Genomic DNA, 20301 nt, shown 5'->3' with positions numbered 1-20301 from the left:
TAGCTTTCTGTAACAGAGTTACCTGCAACTACATCTGTATCTTTCTGTTTTTTTCCCTAGTGATGTCTCTTCCGTTTCAGATCAGTTCTTCTACCTGTGGTCTAGATCCCATCCTCTTGTATCTTCTCAGGAATCTTGTATTCTATCAGTTATCTCTCAACTCTTATATATTCAACCCCTGTGTTTCTACTGGATCTTTCTTGTTTTGTTGATAGTCCTTCTTATCTTAGTAACTTAAGCTAGGATGAAAAGTCCCGTGCTGATCCCACCACTTCTTTCGGCTACAGCAGTAGCTTTATTCTCGTTTTCTGAGCAATACTCCATAAATGGTTATCTTCATTTTTTATTATTTTACATTTTACTCTGGTGACTGTCACTCATTCTACTTGAATGAATATCTCTTGAGATCCTAATGGTCTTTCTGTAATTAAATCTATTTTAAGATTTTATCTGGCCTTGACAGTAACATCCTAAATTCTTGACTTCCTCCTTCTCAAAATCCTCTTTTAGCTTCAGTGATACAGTTTTCTCTTGGTATTCCTTGTTTCTTATGCTTTTCAATGTGGTCTTTTTTTTTTGAGTTGGAGTCTTGCTCTGTCGCCCAGGCTGGAGTGCAGTGGCGTGATCTCGGCTCACTGCAAGCTCCGCCTCCCAGGTTCACGCCATTCTCCTGCCTCAACCTCCCAAGTAGGTGGGACTACAGGCACCTGCCACCAACCTGGCTAATTTTTTTGTATTTTCACTAGAGACGGGGTTTCGCCGTGTTCGCCAGGATGGTCTCAATCTCCTGACCTCGTGATCCACCTGCCTTGGCCTCCCAAAGTGCTGGGATTACAGGCGCGAGCCACCGCGCCCGGCCCAATGTGGTCTTTAAAATTTGGGCTTTTACTTGTCTCTGTTTTTATCCTAAGCTTTAGTTATCGATACCTTAATACTTTCAAGTGTTTCTAGTTCAGGTAGCTCCAGATTCATATATCTGACATTCCAGATTACATTTCCTCTTAGATTTTAAAAGTTCTGACTCAGCTTGTCCAAAATTGAATTTGTGATATTTTCTTCCAAACTCCTCTCCTATTTTTTTTTAATCTCAGTGAATGGTGTCAATATGTATGTAGTTGTGTAAGCCAGAAATTTAGGAATCATTATTGACATCTCTTAGCCACCAATGCAATAGATTTGTCACCTTAATATCTCAAGAATCTGTTTTACTTTTTTTTATCTAAACCATTGCAACCTTAAAGCTACTATAATTCTTCTCATCAATAGGATTTGTTTCTTATCACATTCAGAGACCTAAAGGGAATTTGACCAAATTTGGAGTTATATTTGGGGTAAATTACTTAAAATAAAAAGTATGTCTCTTCAGGAGGAATAGGGGTTGGGAGAAATAACCTAAAGAAAGGATATCTAAGAGAGATGGGCAGTCATCCTTCTGCCGTACATATTTTTATGCCACAGAGGAGAACATCAGCCATTTCATTTTGAACTCTGTATTATTTTAAGCAATGGCTAAGACCCAAAATACAATGACTTTAAAAAGGCAGAAGTGCATTACTCTTAACCTAACAGCCCTGACTCCAGGATCCTTCCCTGTTGTTCTTCTTCCATTTCCTAGAGCTGTGCTACTCAGTCTAGTCCATGGGTGAGAACTGTTCGTAACTAGTTCTCAACTATATAAGTATAGTATTACACTCTTATCTGTGGCGAATATGGTCCAAGACTTGAAGTGGATCCCTGAAATCACAGATAGTACTGAACCCTATATATACTGTGTTTTTTGCTATACGTACATACCTATGATAAAGTTTAATTTATAAATTTGACATATTAAGAGATTAACAACCATGCTACTAATAAAATAGAACAGTTATAACAATATCCTTTTATCACATAATAAAAGTTAAGTGAATGTAGTCTCTTTCAAAAATATCTTGTTGTACTATTCTCACCTATTGTTGGACCATGGTTCACTGCAGGTAACTGAAACTACGGAAAGCAAGACCACAAATAAGAAAAGACTGCTGTATGGAAACTGAAGGTTAATATATAGAACAGAGTAATTTTTCCATCTTTTGAATGTAATAATAAAATATTGAGGCTTATATATTATATTCTTTTTATTTCACTTTTATACGAATATTTTTATTATTTCACAAAAGTATTGTCTATGGCAGACGGGACTTTTTTTTTTTATGGTTCTTCACTAAAGACCGTCCTCTTTAAGACAAAAAGCCTTTAAAAATGTATAAACCTTTTTTGTCCACAGGTCATATGAAAAGAGGCCATTATTGGCCTGATTTAGCCATTGTAATTGACTACTGTTTTAATCCATGGAAAAGAAAGCTCATATAAGACATCATTAAAACAGAATATGCCCTTAGCACTTGAACATATAGGGCTATATCTAGGCATAAACTAGATGTGAAATATGGTCTGTAGTTGGGTTGCCATATGTCCACTGATAAGGGGAAAACAGATTCAGGGCAAGTGTCAGTATTATGAAATATCTAAGTCAAGGGTTACAAAATGCAGATGCTCACATTTCAAAAACTGACCTTCAATGAAGTTATTTCTCACATGGACAGTTCTGTATAGTATGCTGTGTGGTTAGTAGCTGTAGGAATATATTTACTTACTGATGATGGGTAATTCTTTTTCTCTGTAATGCTATTGTGTATTAATGCTAATACCCTTTGTAGCCATTGAAAGTTATATTAGGATAGTATTAAACTATATATTGTATTCAAATTATAGAATATATATAATGCATATTGTTAAAAATTTGAGCAAATGTTAAAATACTAACAATGGAAGAATTATGTGTGGCTTTATATTTTCTGAATATAGATCTGCATTTGAAAATTTTGTACAATAATTATGTATTAGTTTTGTAATTTTTATCAATTTCTATTTGTTTTGTGGTTTTGTTAATACTTTTTGATCAACCAATTTATTTCTCTAAAGGCAGCCATGGAAGGATTTGTGCACAAAGGTATTTATCATAGTGTTATTTAGAACAGCTAAATATTTTAAATAAAAGAAATATCTGCCAATTGAAGAATGGTTAAATAAATTATAGGACATACATTGATTATTATGTAGCCAGTTAAAATTTCTTTGTAAAAAGTTTTTTAAATAACATGGGAGAAATGCTCATATAATACAATGAAATAATATAATATAAAATTATTTATGTAGTATGTAAATTCAATTTTATAGAAAATAGTCAAAGGAAAAGTATCCTCATGTAATTGCATCACATTATGGGTGGGTTTTGCTGTCTACTTTTCTTTTTCTTTCTTTTTTCTTTTTTGTTGGTAGTTTTTGTTTTAATAATTTCTCTCAAGTTTACAAGTTTTTAATGTAGTTTGCATTGCTTTTACATCTGGAAAAATAAAGTATATCCAAGAAATGGAATATAAGTTAATATTAGAGTGGGTTAAATTAGTTTTTACATTCTGTTATAATATTCTCATTTTTATTTAGGTAATTTTTACATTTATTCTTTAAGCTGTAACTGTATTTTAATGTAGCTCATGAGAAGATAATTAGATTACATTGAAGACTTATTTAATGTGATTTTGATAATGTTTTTGAAAATACTTTGAATTTTGAAGATTTACTGGGAGGCTGTATTGTCCCCATGGATCCTTGACACTCCGTTCATTTCATTTTTTAAAATGTTGTTTTTCTTTGTTCTTCAGATTGTATATAACTTTTGTTGATCTTTCAGTTCACTGTCCCATTCCGCTGTCTTATCCATTTCATTACAGAGCCCATCTATGAATTTTTAAAATTTCAGGTATTGTTCTTTACAGTTCTAAGATTTCCATTTGGTTCTTTTTAATAGTTTCTGTTATTTTACAGTGAACTTCTATTTTTCTGTTCATTTCAAGAGTATACACCATTACCTCATAGAGAAAAGTTTGTTGACTTGAAGAAGCTGAGGCACAAAATAAAACTTTAGAGTTTACATAAGCCAAAGTGAGGACAGCTGCCTAAGAAACATTTCCAAGTTGCCTTGGGAAGTACTCCACTCAGCCTTTGTTACAAGCAGGATTTTAAAGGAAAAAGGAAACCAAAAGTGGGCTGATAAAGTTGTTTGATAGGAATTCTCATTGGTTGATAGAAATAACATTGATTAGTGATTGGCTATACATTGTTGAACTATAGGGTATGAGTTATGGTATCCAGCACGTGGTATTGTTCGGTTAATTTTATGGCTACTTGGTGTCAATCTAGAGCCCACATAGTACATGGCTTCAAGAGATAATTACTTAGCTCAGAGTGGAAGTGAGACCTGACCGCTGTCACATTTCAGTGCCTCTCTGGCCTGATAATTTAAAGAGGCTCATATTCCACAGATAAAAAATAAAATAAACTTCTCAAGTTATGATAGCTTCTTTAAGTCTTTGTTGATTCTAATGCCTGGATCATCTCTGGGTTGGTATCTGTTTATTGTATTACATTTTGATAATTGATCATATTTTTCTGGTTCTTGATATAGCAAGTAATTTTAGACTGTGTCTTGAACATTTTGAATAATTTGTTATGAAACTCTGGATCCTGTTAAATCCTCTGGAGAATTTTTCTCCTTCCTCTCTTCCCTTTCCTCCCCTTCCCTTCCTTCTATTTCCCTCTTCCTCTTCCTCCCCTCCCACTTCCCTTGTGCCTCACTTCTTCTCCCTCTCCTCTCCCCTTCTCTTCTCCCTTCCTTCCCATTACCAACTCTCCTGCTGTTCCAGTTAAGTTCAGACCACAGTTTCTGACTCACTTTCTGTGGATGGAGGTTCCAGTGTCAGCAGTTTCAAAGTCCTTTCCATGCTTTTTTAGTCTGCTCCTTGCGTGTGACCCTCAGAGGTTAGTCTGGGACTTTGGTGGTAGTTGATATTAATATTATGGTTCCGTTCTCAAAGCTTTTGTTGTGCTCCTTTGGATATATTTTGAGCATGTACAGGTGAGGAGTGAGCTCAGGATTTGTGTCTTTTCATACCCAGAATTAGAGAATCCCCATGTCCAGGCCTTCTTCTACAGGGTTACCCCACACACTGTGTCTGGTTTTATCATAACATTTGCCTCCTGTGCTATTGCACAGTTCCACATGAATGGATGCACTTTTTTGGCAAAGTGATGAGAGAAATAGCAAAGAAAAAAATAATTGGGATTCTCCACTCACTGTCTGCACAACAGGGACCCTTTTCTGCAGTTTTCTTATCAAAAGGGTAGCCTTATTAAGAGTTTTAGGTGCCCACACCACAGCTACCACCAACCTACTGTGGCAGCATAGTTCTACAACTAGACCTGGTCTTGTCACATGGTTAGAAATGAAAAAAGAAGGGAAAAAGAAAGAGATTTCTTTCCACACTCTCGAGATCACAGGACCTCCTTTTTCTAGTTTCTGAAAAATGGGATTCTTTTGGGGTTTTTGCTCCCGATGCCTGCTGTTTAATTCTCAGATTCATCCTGATGTGGTAAATAAAGGAGAAGAAAGAACAGAAAACTCAACACCACTGACTTTCTTCTCCAATATGCCTCCTGTTATTTACTTTTCAGAGCACTCAAGTGGTTTTTATTTTTGTTTTTTGTATTTTGCCCAGAGTATTAAATTGTTGTCAGTGGGAGAAATATGCTGCAGTGGTACTCCATTATGGGTGGAACTGGAAATCCTACTAGTAACCTATGATGTACTTTTCTTCTGGTTTGTTTTATTGTGATCTGTTTTAAGTCTTATTGAGAAACCAAGTTAATTTCTAATCTAGGTAGAAAGCAATTCAGTAAAATAAATTAAATAATTGTTTACTATGTATGAAATAAAATACTTTTACCACCATTGAAATGATTGCAAAGCATACCTGTTTAGAATATCTTAGAAAGAATTAATTTTGTGATTTTATAACTTTCCAGTAGCTTCTCATTGTAGTTTCAAAATCCAGACTTCCTCCCATTAAAACCATAAGTTCTATGGTCACTTCTTATCCTGTATTCTTATCCTCATCTCATAGTACTCTGCCCCCAGTCCTCCAGCCACCTTGGCCTTATTTTCTTATCTAAAAGCTGGCTTCTGTAGTAGTGCCTTTGTGCTTTGCATATTGTACCCTTTGCCATAGATATTCAAATGGCTGACTTTTTTCTTGTCGTTAGAATCCAAAATCAGATATTACCTTCATCTTCAAAGAGCAACCTCCCACAGTCACTGTCACATTATTCTGTTTTGTATTTTATTTACAGCTCTTATAATTATCCGAACTTACAAATTTATTTTCTTGTGTTTTCTCCCCCTGCTCCTCCACTTCATTCTGTAATACTATAGTTCACTATAATACTTCTAGTTCCTAGGACTGGAATTATGTGTCTGGCACATAGTAGACAGTAGATGTTCATTGAATGAATGAATGATTCAAATGAGATTTAAATAGCAACAGTCCTGACAGAATGGTAAATTTCCACACGTAAGATGGTCTGTTAATGGTATCATCAATGTTGATAACTATTCTATCGTTTATTTTTGCCTTAGGGTACCACAAAGCTTCTTATCCAGTCTCCCTTCATCCACTCTCCTTTTTCCTACACCCACCCACAAATCACTTCACCCTGAACTTCAAGTGACCACTTAAAAACGAATCTTTTTGGTGGGACACAGTGGCTCATGACCATAATCTCAGCACTTTGGGAGGCAAAGGCGGGTGGATTACTTGAGGCTAGGAGTCTGAGACCCGCTTGGCCAACATGGAGAAATCCTGTTTCTGCTAAAAATATAAAAATTTGCTGGGCATGGTGGCTCACACCTGTAATCCCAGCTACTTGGGAGGTTGAGGTAGAAGAATTGCTTGAACCCAGGAGGCAGAGGTTGCAGTAAGCCGAGAACATGCCACTGCACTCCAGCCTGGGTGACAGAGTGAGACTCTGCCTCAAAAAACAAAACAAAACAAAACAAAAAATGTATATGTTTTTAAGAGACAAAGTCTTACTTTGTCACCCAAGCTGCAGTGCAGTGGCTCCATCTCAGCTCACTGCAGCCTACATCTCATGGGCTCAAGTGATCCTCCTGCCCCAGTCCCCTAGGTAGCTGGGACCACAGGTGCACGCCACCATGCCCGGCTAATTTTTTGTAAATATCAGTTTTGCCATGTAGCCCAGGCTGGTCTCAAACTCCTGAGCTCAAGTGATCTGCCCACCTCTGCCTCCCAAAGTGCTAGAATTACAGGCGTGAGCCACTGTGCCTGGCCTATAGCCCTTCTTTTACTGAGTTTTTTTTGGGGGATAAAGACCAAAATCCTTAACGTGAACTCCACAGAATCTTGGCATATGCTGATCTCTAGTGGGATGCTCTTTATGCCCTGTTTGGTCTGTGACTTATCCACCCCCTCATTCATATGTTATTATAGTAATCTTGTATAACATTTTTCAAAGTTGTCATTGTGCATTGCTTTGGCTGTCCCTCTGCTCTGTTGGACATTCATCAAACTGAAGTATGTCAGGGATGGGTTTTGAGCTTTGGCTTACCACTATAACGTCAGCACTTGAATACTGTAAGTGTTCAACATGTGACTGCTGAAAGAACTGAAAAATGCTGGAAAAACTATTACATCTAAATTTATGACAAAGTTTGAATTACAAAATGCATTTATTAATTAGGGCCCATTTACAGTTTGTCTAGGTAATGAATAATTTGAATAAAATGCTCAATAAGTGATAACTACTTTGAATGATATTTTTAATAATCTACAAGGATTTTGTACAATATTGTACATTTCCTAGCATATTTAAAGGAGTAGCCATTATATTGACATATTTCTAGTTATCAGATTTTAAAAATCACCTTTTTAGTAAATAAAGATGCATTATCATAAAATGATACATATCAATTTGTGGATTTAGAATTCTTTTCTTTGAAAAAGGAAAGAACAGTACAGTAATTCCTTAATGTCATAGCAAAAATTTGTAAAATAAGACATTTTTGTAGGAATCAAAATATTTTTGGAATTTTTTTATTTGAAGAAATTGGTAAACATTAAAGAAATTTGATATTTGAAGATTTTATATTTAAATACCAATCAGTAACGTTTTATTGTGATTTGTGTTAGTAAATCTTTTATATAAGACTAAAGATATTTTTGAGAATATATGCCTTCACTTCTTTATTTAGGCTTTGGAATGTCTTAGTAAAAATGCCATTTATGCTTTTTAAGTAGATGTTTGTTATATGAACTTGTTCAGATAGCTGTTATTTAAAAGACACAGATAGGATCAGCTACCCTGGTTCACGATGATAATTTATATCCTGCATAGAGTCCCAGTGAATTTTTCAGGCTCTAAAATGGGACATATCTAATATTAACATTGAAAGTTACGTACTTCGGGTTAACAGATGCCTTTACATTTTATGAAGTCTTGTCCACTAGATGTTCAACCTTGAGGGATCTAGCACTGATTGTAATCACCAGTTGAAATGAGTAGTGCCCAAAGGATTCTTTTCTCTAGAAAAAGATGTTTCCTTTGTATTGCACTGAAGAAAAAGAATAATTTTGATAAATATAAATATTCTATAGGTATTATTTGAAAGACAGTGAAATAGGACTTTACTGCCACATATACTCTATTTTATGTAGTAAATAATATGTATTTTATTTTTGTTATATATATTTAGGCACTTAATAGATAATTTAATGTTAGGGTTAGAATTCCCTAAATATCAATTAGATTCTTTTTGAAAATACAATGATTTTTTGTTTTGTTGTTTTGAGGAGGGTATGTTTTATTTAAGCTTTTGTTGGACTGTAGTAAGGCTAAAAATCTCAGCCAAAGTTAAACTAAATTGTTATCTGTATTTTGTTAAGATAAAATTGTAGTGAAGGACAAATTATATAATAATCATGTATTAGTCTGTGCTCACACTGCTATGAAGAAATACCCAAGACTGGTAATTTGTAAAGGAAAGAGGTTTAATTGACTCTGTTCTGCATGGCTTGGGAGGCCTCAGGAAACTTACAATTATTGTGGAAGGCAAAGCAAACATGTCCTTCTTCACATGGCAGCAGGAGAGAAAGTGAGTGCCCAGCGAAGGGGGAATCCCCTTATAAAACCATTAGATCTCGTGAGAACTAACTCACTATCATGAGAAGAGGATGGGGAAAACCACCCCCATGATTCAGTTATCTCCACCTGGTCCTTCCCATTGATATGTGGGGATTATGGGAACTACAATTCAAGGTGAGACTTGAGTAGGGAAACAGCCAAACCATATCAAATCTTTTATGGCCTTAATACTATTTCTCCAAGTTTAAAGAAATATTTTCAAATACTCTTTATCAACATATTTACTTCTTAGCAAGCTCTTCTGAACGTCTGCTTTGTTGTTTATGTGCTAAGTGGAAATGTGTTTTGTAATTGTCTAAAATGCAGCATTAGCAATGCAACTCTTTCTCGAAAAGGTGCTTTTGAGATCCAGGTGGTCTGTGGTAGAACCTCAGAGGCCATTAGTAGCATTCTGCTTAACATCTGGAGCCTGCACCCTCCCCTAATAAAGAGCACATAGTACTGGTCATATTAGGATAATGTGTGAAGTTGGCATAGCTCAATGCAGTCTATTACTATTGCTGGAAAATGAGATCATAGTTTGTGCTTTATTGTTAGTCATTAGTAAATGAGGGCATATAAGATACCCAATAATTTCCTCAATTTGGGCAAATTAAATTGCCTTCTATAATAAGATAGTCACTTTTAGTACAGTAGAAGCTAATAATTTTAGAATAGGAAAGGCCTGTGTATCATCAGAATAATCTAGGGAACCCTTTAAAGTAGAGTTCTAGGCCTCACCCACAAATATCTCAATCTCTTTTCTCTCTCTGCCTTCACTTCCCCCGCTACTTTCTTTCCCCCTTCCTTCCTCTGCCCCCTCTCTCCCAAATCTCTCCCTCCCTCCCTTCCTCTCTCTCTCTCTCTACCTCCGTCTCTGTCTCTCTCCCCTCCCTCCATCCCACCACACACACACACACACACACACACACACACACACACACACACACGCATACTACCTATATACCTGTTCCCAGGTGATTTGGATTATCAGATATGATCTGGTACCACCCACTCTTGTAATAGATGTGGGTGGTAGAACCCAGAAATATTAATTTTGCCTTAGAATTCTGTTTTCTTGATTGATTCGGGCCTACTCTGTTATATTTCTAAGACATCAGGTAGCTTTATATCCATAGAGTACCTGGAAAAATGACAATCATACTAAATAGAAATACTTGGATTTGTGCGTTATTATGTGTTATCTTAGTCTGTTTTGTGTTATCATAGCAGAATATCACTGACTGGGTAATTCATAAATAAAATAATTTTATTTCTCACAGTTATGGAGCCTGGGAAATCTAATCTCAAGGTGCCAGCATCTGGTGAGGGCCTTCTTGTTGCATTATCCCATGATGGAAAGCAGAAGGGCAAGAGGGCAAGAGAGCGCATGGGAGAGACAGCAAGAGATTGAATTCACAGTATTAAGCTATTTTATAATCAACATTAATTAATTCATAAGTGTAGAGCTCTCCTGACCTAAACACCTCCCACTAGGCCCCATCTCCCAACACTGTTGCATTGTGTGTTAAGTTTCCAACACATGCTTTTTGATGGACACATTCAACCATAGCACATGTTAACTTAAATTGGGTAGTTCTACTTGTGATTATCTTTTAAATTAGTCCCTGTTTCCCATTTAGTTGCAGAATCATTAATTAATTCCTCTTATAGCTTGTTTTATCTGTTATTGCTATATGTGTAATACTATGTACTATCATACATGTTAGTTTTAGTTTATTGATAGACTGACCATGGTTTTAGTTTTTTATCTTTTATCAGTTTCAAGAAATATTTATATATCTTAAGTTCATGAAATTATATGGCTTTATATTTCAAGGCTGTAATTTTATTTACATTTACTATATCCTGCATTCTCTTTAAATATTTTATGTTTGATAAGATCGTTGTCAGGAAGGATATTATAAGGGCTGCACAAGACTTATACACCATCCTCATATAATTCATAAAGTTTTTGATAAAGTTTTTCAGAAATAATGCTCTTTAATTGCTAAGAAGAAAAAAGCCACAATATTCAATTATTTAAGTTATGAGTAAGTGTATTTCTCCTTGTGTAGAACTAGTAGCCTTTTACTTTTATTCCTCTACTAGAACCAGTATTATAAATACATTGATTAAAATGTTAATAAAAATGATAGCTAACTTTTTTTGAGGACTTACATTGTACTATAAGCACTTTACATACATTTATCTCATTTAATCTTTCTTACCACGTTTTGCAGTAGAACCTATTGTTTTCTCCATTTTACAGATGAGGAATCTGAGATAGTGAAAGGTTAAGTGAGATAACAAACAAATGGTAGAGTCTTAGCTTTTAATTATAATACTTTAATGCCTCTAGTTCCTGATTTCATTAAACTGAATCTGTCAGCTTAATTTTACCAATTCAGTAAGGCTTACTCCTGGAAATACTTTAAACAGAGATCATGGACAGTGTATTTGTTCTCTTAAAAGCTAAAAGCACTTTCTATTTATATAGACCCCCACCCTAAAAATTCGAAACCTCTTCCTGTCTTTGCAGACTGGCTCTGTGCCACAGTAGTTCTTTAACATTTAGCCACGCTTGCAGTCCTCATATAGTGATCAGCTTTTGGTGGAAGCTTAGGGTCTTCTCAGTTACTTTCTGATCATGCATATTGCTCTAGGCACACACACGGCCTTCTACATTTCTCCAATACACATGGATGCTTTTGAATGTCCTAATTTCCCAAAGAAATCCTTACCAGCTTTTGCTCCCAGGCCTTAGGTGGTCTATCTTATGTTTCAATTGCAATCTTTTGCCGCAGGCATCTGTGAGTGATATGGTTTGGCTGTGGCCCCACCCAAATCTCACCTTGAATTGTAGTTCCCATAATCCCCATGTGTCATGGGAGGGACCTGGTGGGAGGTAATTGAATAATGGGGGCAGTTACCCCCATGCTGCTGTTCTTGTGATATTATGTGAGTTCTCACAAAATCTGATGGTTTTATAAGGGGCTTTTCCCCCTTTTAATTGGCATTTCTCCATCCTGCTGCCATATGAAGAAGGACATATTTGCTTCCCCTTCCATCATGATTGTAAGTTTCCTGAGGCCTCCCCAGCCATGCAAAACTGTGAGTTGATTAAACCTCTTTCCTTTATAAATTACCCAGTCTTGGGTAGTCCTTTATAGCAATGTGATAAGGTACTAATACAGTAAATTGGTACCACAGAGATTGGCGTGCTGCTATAAGGATACCCAAAAATGTGGAAGAGACTTTGGAACTGGGTGATAGCCACAGGTTGGAATAGTTTTGAGGGCTCAGAAGAAGACAGGAAAATGTGGGAAAGTTTGGAATTTCCTAGAGACTTGAGGGGCTCAGAAGGTAGGAAGATGTGGGAAAGTTTGGAACTTGAGATTTGTTGAATGGCTTTGACCGAAATGCTGACAGTGATATGGACAATGAAGTCCAGGCTGAGGTTGTCTCAGATGGAAATGAGGAACTTTTTGGGAACTGGAATAAAGTTAACTCTTGCTATGCAAACAGACTGGTGGCATTTTGCCCCTGCCCTAGTGATCGGTGAAACTTTGCACTTGAGAGAGATGATGTAGGGTATCTGGTGGAAGAAATTTCTAAGCAACAAAGCATTCAAAAGGAAGCAGAGTATAAAAGTTTGGAAAATTTGCAGGATGACAGTGTAGTAGAGGGAAAAAAATTCTGGGGAGAATTACAAGCCCACTGCGGAAATTTGCAGAAGTAACGGGGAGTGGAATGTTAATCACCAAGACGATGGGTAAAATGTCTCCAGGGCATGTCTGAGACCTTCACCACAGCCCCTTCCATCACAGGTCGGGTGGCCTAGGAGGGAAAAGTGGTTTTGTGGGCTGGGCCCAGGGCCCCCCTGTTCTGTGCAACCTCAGGACATTATAAAGGAATTATAAAGACCTCAGAAATTATAAAGACCTCAGGTATTATAAAGACATGAGATTTGGGAGGGGGTACAGTGATATGGTTGGCCCGTGCCCTGGATCCCAGCTGCTTTAGCTCCAGCTGTAACTAAAAGAATCCAGTGTACAGCTTGGGCTGTTGCTTCAGAAGGTGCAAGCCCCAAGCCTTGGCAGCTTTCACATTGTGTTGGGCCTGTGGGTGCGCAGAAGACAAGAATTGATGTTTGGGAATCTCTGCCTAGATTTCAGATGATATATGGAAACACCTGGATGTCCAGGCAGAAGTCTGCTGTAGGGACAGGGTCTTCATGGAGAACCTCTGCTACGGCAGTGCGGAAGGGAAATTTGGGGTTGGAGTCCCCATACAAAGTCCCCACTGGGGCATTGCCTAGTGGAGCTGTGAGAAGAGGGCCAGTGTTCTCCAGACCCCAGAATGGTAAATTCAGTGACAGCTTGCATTGTGCACCTGGTAAAGCCACAGACACTCAACGCCAGCTGTGAAGGCAGCCGGGAGGGGAGCTGTACCCTGCAAAGCCACAGGGGCAGAGCTACCCAAGGCCGTGGGAGCCTACCTCTTGTATCAGTGTGACATAGATGTGAGACATGGAGTCAAAGTAGATCATTTTGGTACTTTACAGTTTAATTACTGCCTCTTGGATTTTGGACTTGCATGGGGCTTGTACCCATTCGTTTTGGTCAGTTTCTCTCATTTGGAGCGGGTGTATTGCTCAATGCCTGTACCCCCATTGTATCTATGAAGTAGCTAACTTGCTTTTGATTTTGCAGGCTCATAGCGGAAGGGACTTGCCTTTCTCAGATAAGACCTTGGACTTGGACTTTTGGGTTAATGCTGGAATGAGTTAAGAGTTTGCGGGACTGTTGGGAAGGCATGACTGTGTTTTGAATTATAAAGACATGAGATTTGGGAGGGGGTACAGTGATATGGTTGGGCCGTGCCCCCACCCAAATCTCATATTGAAATATAGGTTTATAATCCCCAGGTGTTACAGGAGAGACCCAGTTGGAGGTAATTGAATCATGAGGGCAGTTACCCCCATGCTCTTCTTGTGGTAGTGAGTTCTCACGAGATCTGATGGTTTTATAAGGGGCTTTTCCCTGTTTTGCCCTGTACTTCTCCTTCATGCCATCATATGAGGTAGGGCATGTTTGTTTCCCCTTTTGCTATGATTGTAAGTTTCCTGAGGCCTTCCCAGGCATGTGGAACTGCGAGTCAATTAAACTTCTTTCCTTTTTAAATTACCCAGTCTCAGGCAGTGCTTTATAGCAGCGTGAGAATGAACTGTATATTGGGTTTTTAGTTTGGCTTGTTGTGTGTTCTATTGATGTCCGCTGCTTCTTCTAAAGTAGCCGGAACAGAGAAAGGCACCTTGTGTCATCTTTCAGGTGGCCCTTACACAGGGTAGAACATATATGCACAACAATTTGCTAACATGGTACCCTCTTCCCTTCGAGAACTAAGTACCAGACTCCCACCCTGGGAAAGTAGCTACCCTCTTCCAGACTGCTACAGTGCCAGGGAGGGGGTGGGGCAAGGGCAAGTGTAAACACCACAAAATTTTTAAGTTTACTTTTTTCTTGATTCAGTGTTCATTTTGCTTTGGAACATTTTTGACTGTTTATTACAGCTTTTACAAAGTCCTAAAAGTTACTTTTTGTTTTTCAGTGTTTCTGTGGGAGGACATGTACTACTTGGAGTTTCAAACTCTGCCATCTTGCTGATGTCATGCTGCTTTCTGTCTTTTGTTTTTAAGAATTCTATTAAAGGTTTAATAGGAACCTTTGATAACAAAGCATCCTTTTCTCAAATTAAAATGTCCACTTGAAAATGTTTTTTATTTAAGACTTCTTATGAATTTCTATTTTACGTTTGAGTTTTCATTATCTACAATACAGATTTTTTAAGACGTTATTTAGAGAACTAAATATGACTATTAAATCACTGGAATGTAAGTACATTAACAATAATAAAGAAAATTGAAAATTATAAAATTGACACAGTTTTTTCTGTGTTGACTTCAGCACTGGCTCTTAGATCTAATGAGTGGTCCTGGATTTTTAGCATAAGTAATTAGCTTGGGGTGGCTAATGATTAGCCTGATTTCACAAATGATGTGGCTACTTTATGGATAATGCTGAGTCATTATGCTTTGCCTTCACTGTGTGTCAACACATGAATATACTTTATTCATAGATTTTTAAAAATCATTTTTTAAAGGATTTTAAAGTTAACTAAAACATTTCATTGGTATATACTAATTCCTTTAAAAGACACAAAGGCTTTCAGGTCTTTACACTAAACTCATAGCTTTGTTTTCATCTTAGTTTGAACCAAGTCATTTTTCCCCATCTTACTATTAAATACCCCACCCAGACTGTGTATGTTGACAGTTCTCTAATGATTCAAAGATAAAACCTTTTCTTTATTATGTAATACTTTTCAGAATTCATACCTAGTGTGATGTGATAGTCTAAAACTTGATGTTTTCACATGTAAACTGAAGACACATTTGAGTAGGCGTGATTATTTATAGTGTTATTCTGGCTGTTTTTAACTTAACCTAGTTTAAAAATCTCTGGTTCTCTCTTCATGAACTAGATGTTTGTGTATAAAAAAATACTACAGAAATCTATTGTAAACCTCCCTTTAGAAAGATTTCAACAGTGCACAGATGGAACCAAAAATGCCCTTTGTTAAACATGACCTCAGTTAAAGCTAAAAGGGAGTCTGAAATTCCATTCATTCTGTTTTGAAATTTAAGTCACAGTTATACTTTCTGGCTTAGTAAGTTAGATACACATGTTAGAAATTACTATTAAGCAATATTATGCATTTTCTTATAATTTAAGCCAATGTAACTATCAGCATATTTTTGCAAATCAGCAATTTATTTTAATTGAATATTATGAACCCATTAGGAAAGTTGCATACCAATTAATGAGAAATGAATGTTACATAAATTTCAAACTTACGGTCACAAGTAATTGATGAATTGTTCTTATAGATATATGTTGTACGATGTTATAAATATATAGTTACACATATGTTATTTATTTTATATAATTCATGCATGTATTCAAAATATACTCAATAAAGACATCTAGATTCTTTTACTGGTTACTTTACATTAGATATTGAAATACCTTTAAAGTTACAACTGTATTCTAAAAATTGCATATTAGTTAAATTATTTTCAGGTAAGAGGAAGCCTATTATCTTAAACCACATTTTAGATATTTGTGCTGTTTGACCATTTAATAGTCTTTGTGTAAGATTACATTAATACTGTATTTGTGTGTGTGTGTATGATGCATCTTTGTTACAGTTACGGCTACCTGACAACTTAGTTCAAGGATCAGAATAGCAAGTAAAAACATCATAGTAAACTCTCTTGCACCCTCTGTTGTTATTTTTGGGAAACACTACATATACGTTCCCATGATTGTATTGTCATTTCATTTACTTTAATCCCTTATAAAATTAATACTTATTTTATTATACTTACCTCCAAATTAGATTCAGTAGTAAAGTAACACTTGTTTATTTCCCAAACTGGTGGAAGTTGTTTTCTGGTGTTACAGATATGTTTTTTATCATATTATAGCTTAAATGAAAAATGAGCCTTTCTGTTTGTCTTTGATTTCTCCTAGTTACCGGTATTAAGCCTCTCCAAATGTTTCACACCAAGGAAAATCTCTACAGGATGTAGCACATTGTATACACAATTTTACAGAATTACAGATTCTGTCTGTTCTTTTGTAAACCTTTCCATAGTCAGACAGTTTCCTTCCAAAATAAGAGTCTGGGATCGTCCATACTAAAATTAAGAATTTATAGCTGTAAGGAACAGATGTTTTCATAAACATTTGCTATAATTAATTTCGACTAGAGGATTGAGGGAACAAAGCGTTTTTCCTGCTTCAAAACTTTATTGCCTTTTCCCCATATAGCCAACTCTGAAATCTTTTCTCTAATATTGTTAGTGAAACAATTGTACTCCTTATTTGCTATGTTTTTGAGAAAGAAAAACTGCTTTTTTTTTCCCATTACCATTTTTTTGCACCTTGAAAGTTACATTTAATGTGATAGTTTCATTTGGAAACAGTTTTAAATTAAATAAAACCTTTATAATATGATAAAACCTGGTTGTTTATAAAGCCAAATTCTCTTAATTATTTGAAGGATTTTATATTTGATCTGATAAATATCACCTTAAAGGAAGAACTATTCTATTGGTGTTATTTTTCATGTTTAATCATAATCTTTAGTTTTAACGAGAAAGAAGCTCATATTTTAAATGTATAATATAGTACTTATTCTATGCTGATTATGGAACGTTTCACAGGAAATGTCTGCAAGCTGTTAAATAACATGTGTTGTAGGAAATTTTCATTTAGCAAGACAGAGACTAATTTTCCTTACATCTTTTTAGTTTATTATAATATTATTAATTTTTAAAAGAAAATGAAGGGTGTTGTATGAGTAATATTACCATACCCATGTTTTCAAAGAATTAGCAACTTATACCTAGCTAGGTTAATTTTAAACATTTATATGTTTTTGGATTATTTTCTTCTGTAAATTGTCACCATTTTTAAGTGTTGTAATCCATTTTAGGATTTTTTTGTTTTTTGAAAAAACAAAATAAACTGGAACAATATTTTGAAAAAAGAGGAGTTGAAAGTTTAATAAGCAGGCTCAGTCCACTTCTCCTGAACACTGGCACAGCTGCACATATCTCACCAAATTCTCAAAAAAGAACCAGTGTTCTTTACTATCTGTCAGCTATAAAATGTGTAAAGAAAGATAGGTAGCTGTCATTAAAATTACATTTCAGCATTCAGTCACCATTTAATGAGTAGCATAATTATATAAGTATAGTACCTTAGATACTATACTCAATAATTAAAAATAATCTCATCTTTAAAGTGAAAGCTCTGTAATTACTGTTTGACTTATCCACGACCACTGTGATGATTTCCTATTGCACCTTCAGTTGTTCAAAGTATATTAAAAGTATAAAATTGGATTAAATCATTGTTATATTAAGCTGTAAATATTATAAAAATCAAATACAACCTGATGTTTGAAAATTACATTATATAAATTAGGAGTATAAAATGTAATCAGATTCTAAACTTTTAATTTGTTTTGAAGAACAAATGACATTTTTAATAGTGGTATACTATGGTTTCATAAAAGCTGTACTTTGAAGTATATATTTTAAAAAATTGAACTATGAAATTTCAATCAATAAGAATATATAACATTGGGGCATTGGTAAGCATTTTTTCCAACTTTAGTACATTTACTTTTATTCTGTAGTCTTTACATTGATATGTATAATTTGTTCTAAATGTGATTTTATGAATATGATAGATTTTTGAGTAAAAATTTTTTTTCTAAATGTTTGATATTATTATAGGAGACAAATACCTTTTGATGTTGTTCCTTTTTCATGTTTTAAATTGCCGAACTTTTGACAGTTGAAACCTAAAGTTAACAGTTAAAGTTTTGTAAAGAATATTAAGTAAGGCATATTAAAATCTCGTTAATTAATCACTACCTCTCAAGTTGGCTTTTTATTTTACCTCTGTTTACTAAATTCCTAGAGAGCATCAAACTCTAGGACCTGGAAAATCATCCAGGTCGGCTCTCTGCCTGTTCTCTTTTGACAGTGCCACTGATCAGGATGGGTGACTTAGTCATTAACAGTAAATTTCCTTTCTTTATAAACACTGGTTTATAATTTTAGTTTTGTCTGTAATTCATAAGAAGAAAATGTTTGTACTGTGCCTCATTTGTTCCTGATAGCAATTACTTTGGTACTGTTACTATCCAGTCTAGGATTGGCATTGGTTTATATTTTGGTATCAAAATGAGTTTTCTACCTAAAAAGCTTTGAGTACAAAAGATAATTTGGGGAAGGGGGAGAGGATATATGCTTTTTGGCTAATATATTGCGTAGAGCTTTCACACAGTTTTTCAACTGAAATATTCAGTTTATCTCCATTATTTCAGTGTTGTAATTTTTTTCTCCAGGAGATTCAAATAAAAATGGAAGAAGAACAAGTTCTACTTTAGACTCTGAAGGGACTTTTAATTCCTATAGGTAGGTGATGAATACATATATATATACACACACACACACATATAATATTATAAGATAATGTATAAGACATATAATTATATAGGGTTTTGATCTAGAATAGTAAGGAACCACTACTTGTGTTTTAACAAGGTGACCAATGTAAACAATATTGTATGTTATTTTCTGCAATTAATAAGATACAGAAGAATATAATATTCTAAATTTTTGAGTAAATGTACTTACTGCAGTATCTGTTGTTAGCCAATAGTAGGGTAATTGGAATGAATGCACATGTAGTATTCAGCTTCATTATAATCTATTTTTGTTTTTCCAGTATATCTGTTATGGTACTAAAGCTTCCTTTTAATTTTCCTGCTAAAATATAGTACCGCTCATGAGCGCCTAAGAGAGCTTAAAATGTAGTTCATGGTTGAATTAAGTGCTGTTTGCTAATATCCTGTTTTAAGTTCTTCAGCAAACAGGGCTATTACTTCTCAATTAGTAATTTTTAAAAGGATACACTAATTAAGAAAATATGTATTTTACCTAGTACTTTCTTAATATTCTCCTCATAACTTGAATTTTGCTTCAGTAAATATTTATGAAATTTGTACCTTATATCTGGGAAACTCAGGAGTAAGAAAGATTAAAGTATTTTCAGTAATACTTGAAAATCTGTATACAGAACCAAAGTGGTGTAAGAAATTGGTTATTTTCTTTTAGGAAAAAAGTGCAAATTCAATAATAATACATTTTAACATTATAGATGGCAATGCAGATTCTTGAAGAAACAATTTAATTGGTCAACATTGTCCTTGTGGTTAATTACTTCTGATACTTGTGTAACAACACTATAAAATATATGCAAGAACCACTGTGTACTTGAAAACTGATTTTAATATTAAACTGTGTCTTCTTTTCTATAATAAATGTGGAATTTATGCTTAGTTTATATTTTTATTTGTATACATATTATATATTCTTAATTGGAACTGTGTCATTTATTTCTTCAGATTTCAGGCGGGCTTTTAACATCTAGAGTTGGGCCTTTTGTACAGGAGGCACTTGACAAAAATGTAGTAAATGAAACAGTTTTTACAATTTGTTTATGAATTTCAGAAATGAGATGGTAATTGAAACACTTGATATCTTTATTTTATACCATTTGGGGTCTGTATACATAATCA

General features: G+C 35.0%; 1 protein-coding gene across 49 annotated transcripts in view; it reads left to right on the top strand.

Moving 5' to 3' along the window:
- Window positions 1–20301, top strand: part of TBC1D5 (TBC1 domain family member 5) — a 584007-nt gene that overhangs the window by 293460 nt on the left and 270246 nt on the right. For 35 of the 49 annotated variants that reach the window (XM_054680417.2, XM_001161410.8, XM_009444995.4 and 32 more), the window contains one exon: window positions 19066–19135. The exons of the other annotated variants lie outside the window; for them this stretch is intronic. In XM_054680417.2, the coding sequence (XP_054536392.1) occupies window positions 19066–19135 (70 nt within the window). The remainder of the gene's footprint in view (window positions 1–19065; window positions 19136–20301) is intronic. 49 annotated transcript variants of the gene reach the window in all.

This window comes from Pan troglodytes, chromosome 2, assembly GCF_028858775.2.
Source record: "Pan troglodytes isolate AG18354 chromosome 2, NHGRI_mPanTro3-v2.0_pri, whole genome shotgun sequence".
In the NCBI taxonomy this organism is placed as follows: Eukaryota; Metazoa; Chordata; class Mammalia; order Primates; family Hominidae; genus Pan; species Pan troglodytes.
The sequence above is the reverse complement of the archived record's forward strand: the minus strand, read 5'-3'. Positions and strand labels throughout refer to the sequence as shown.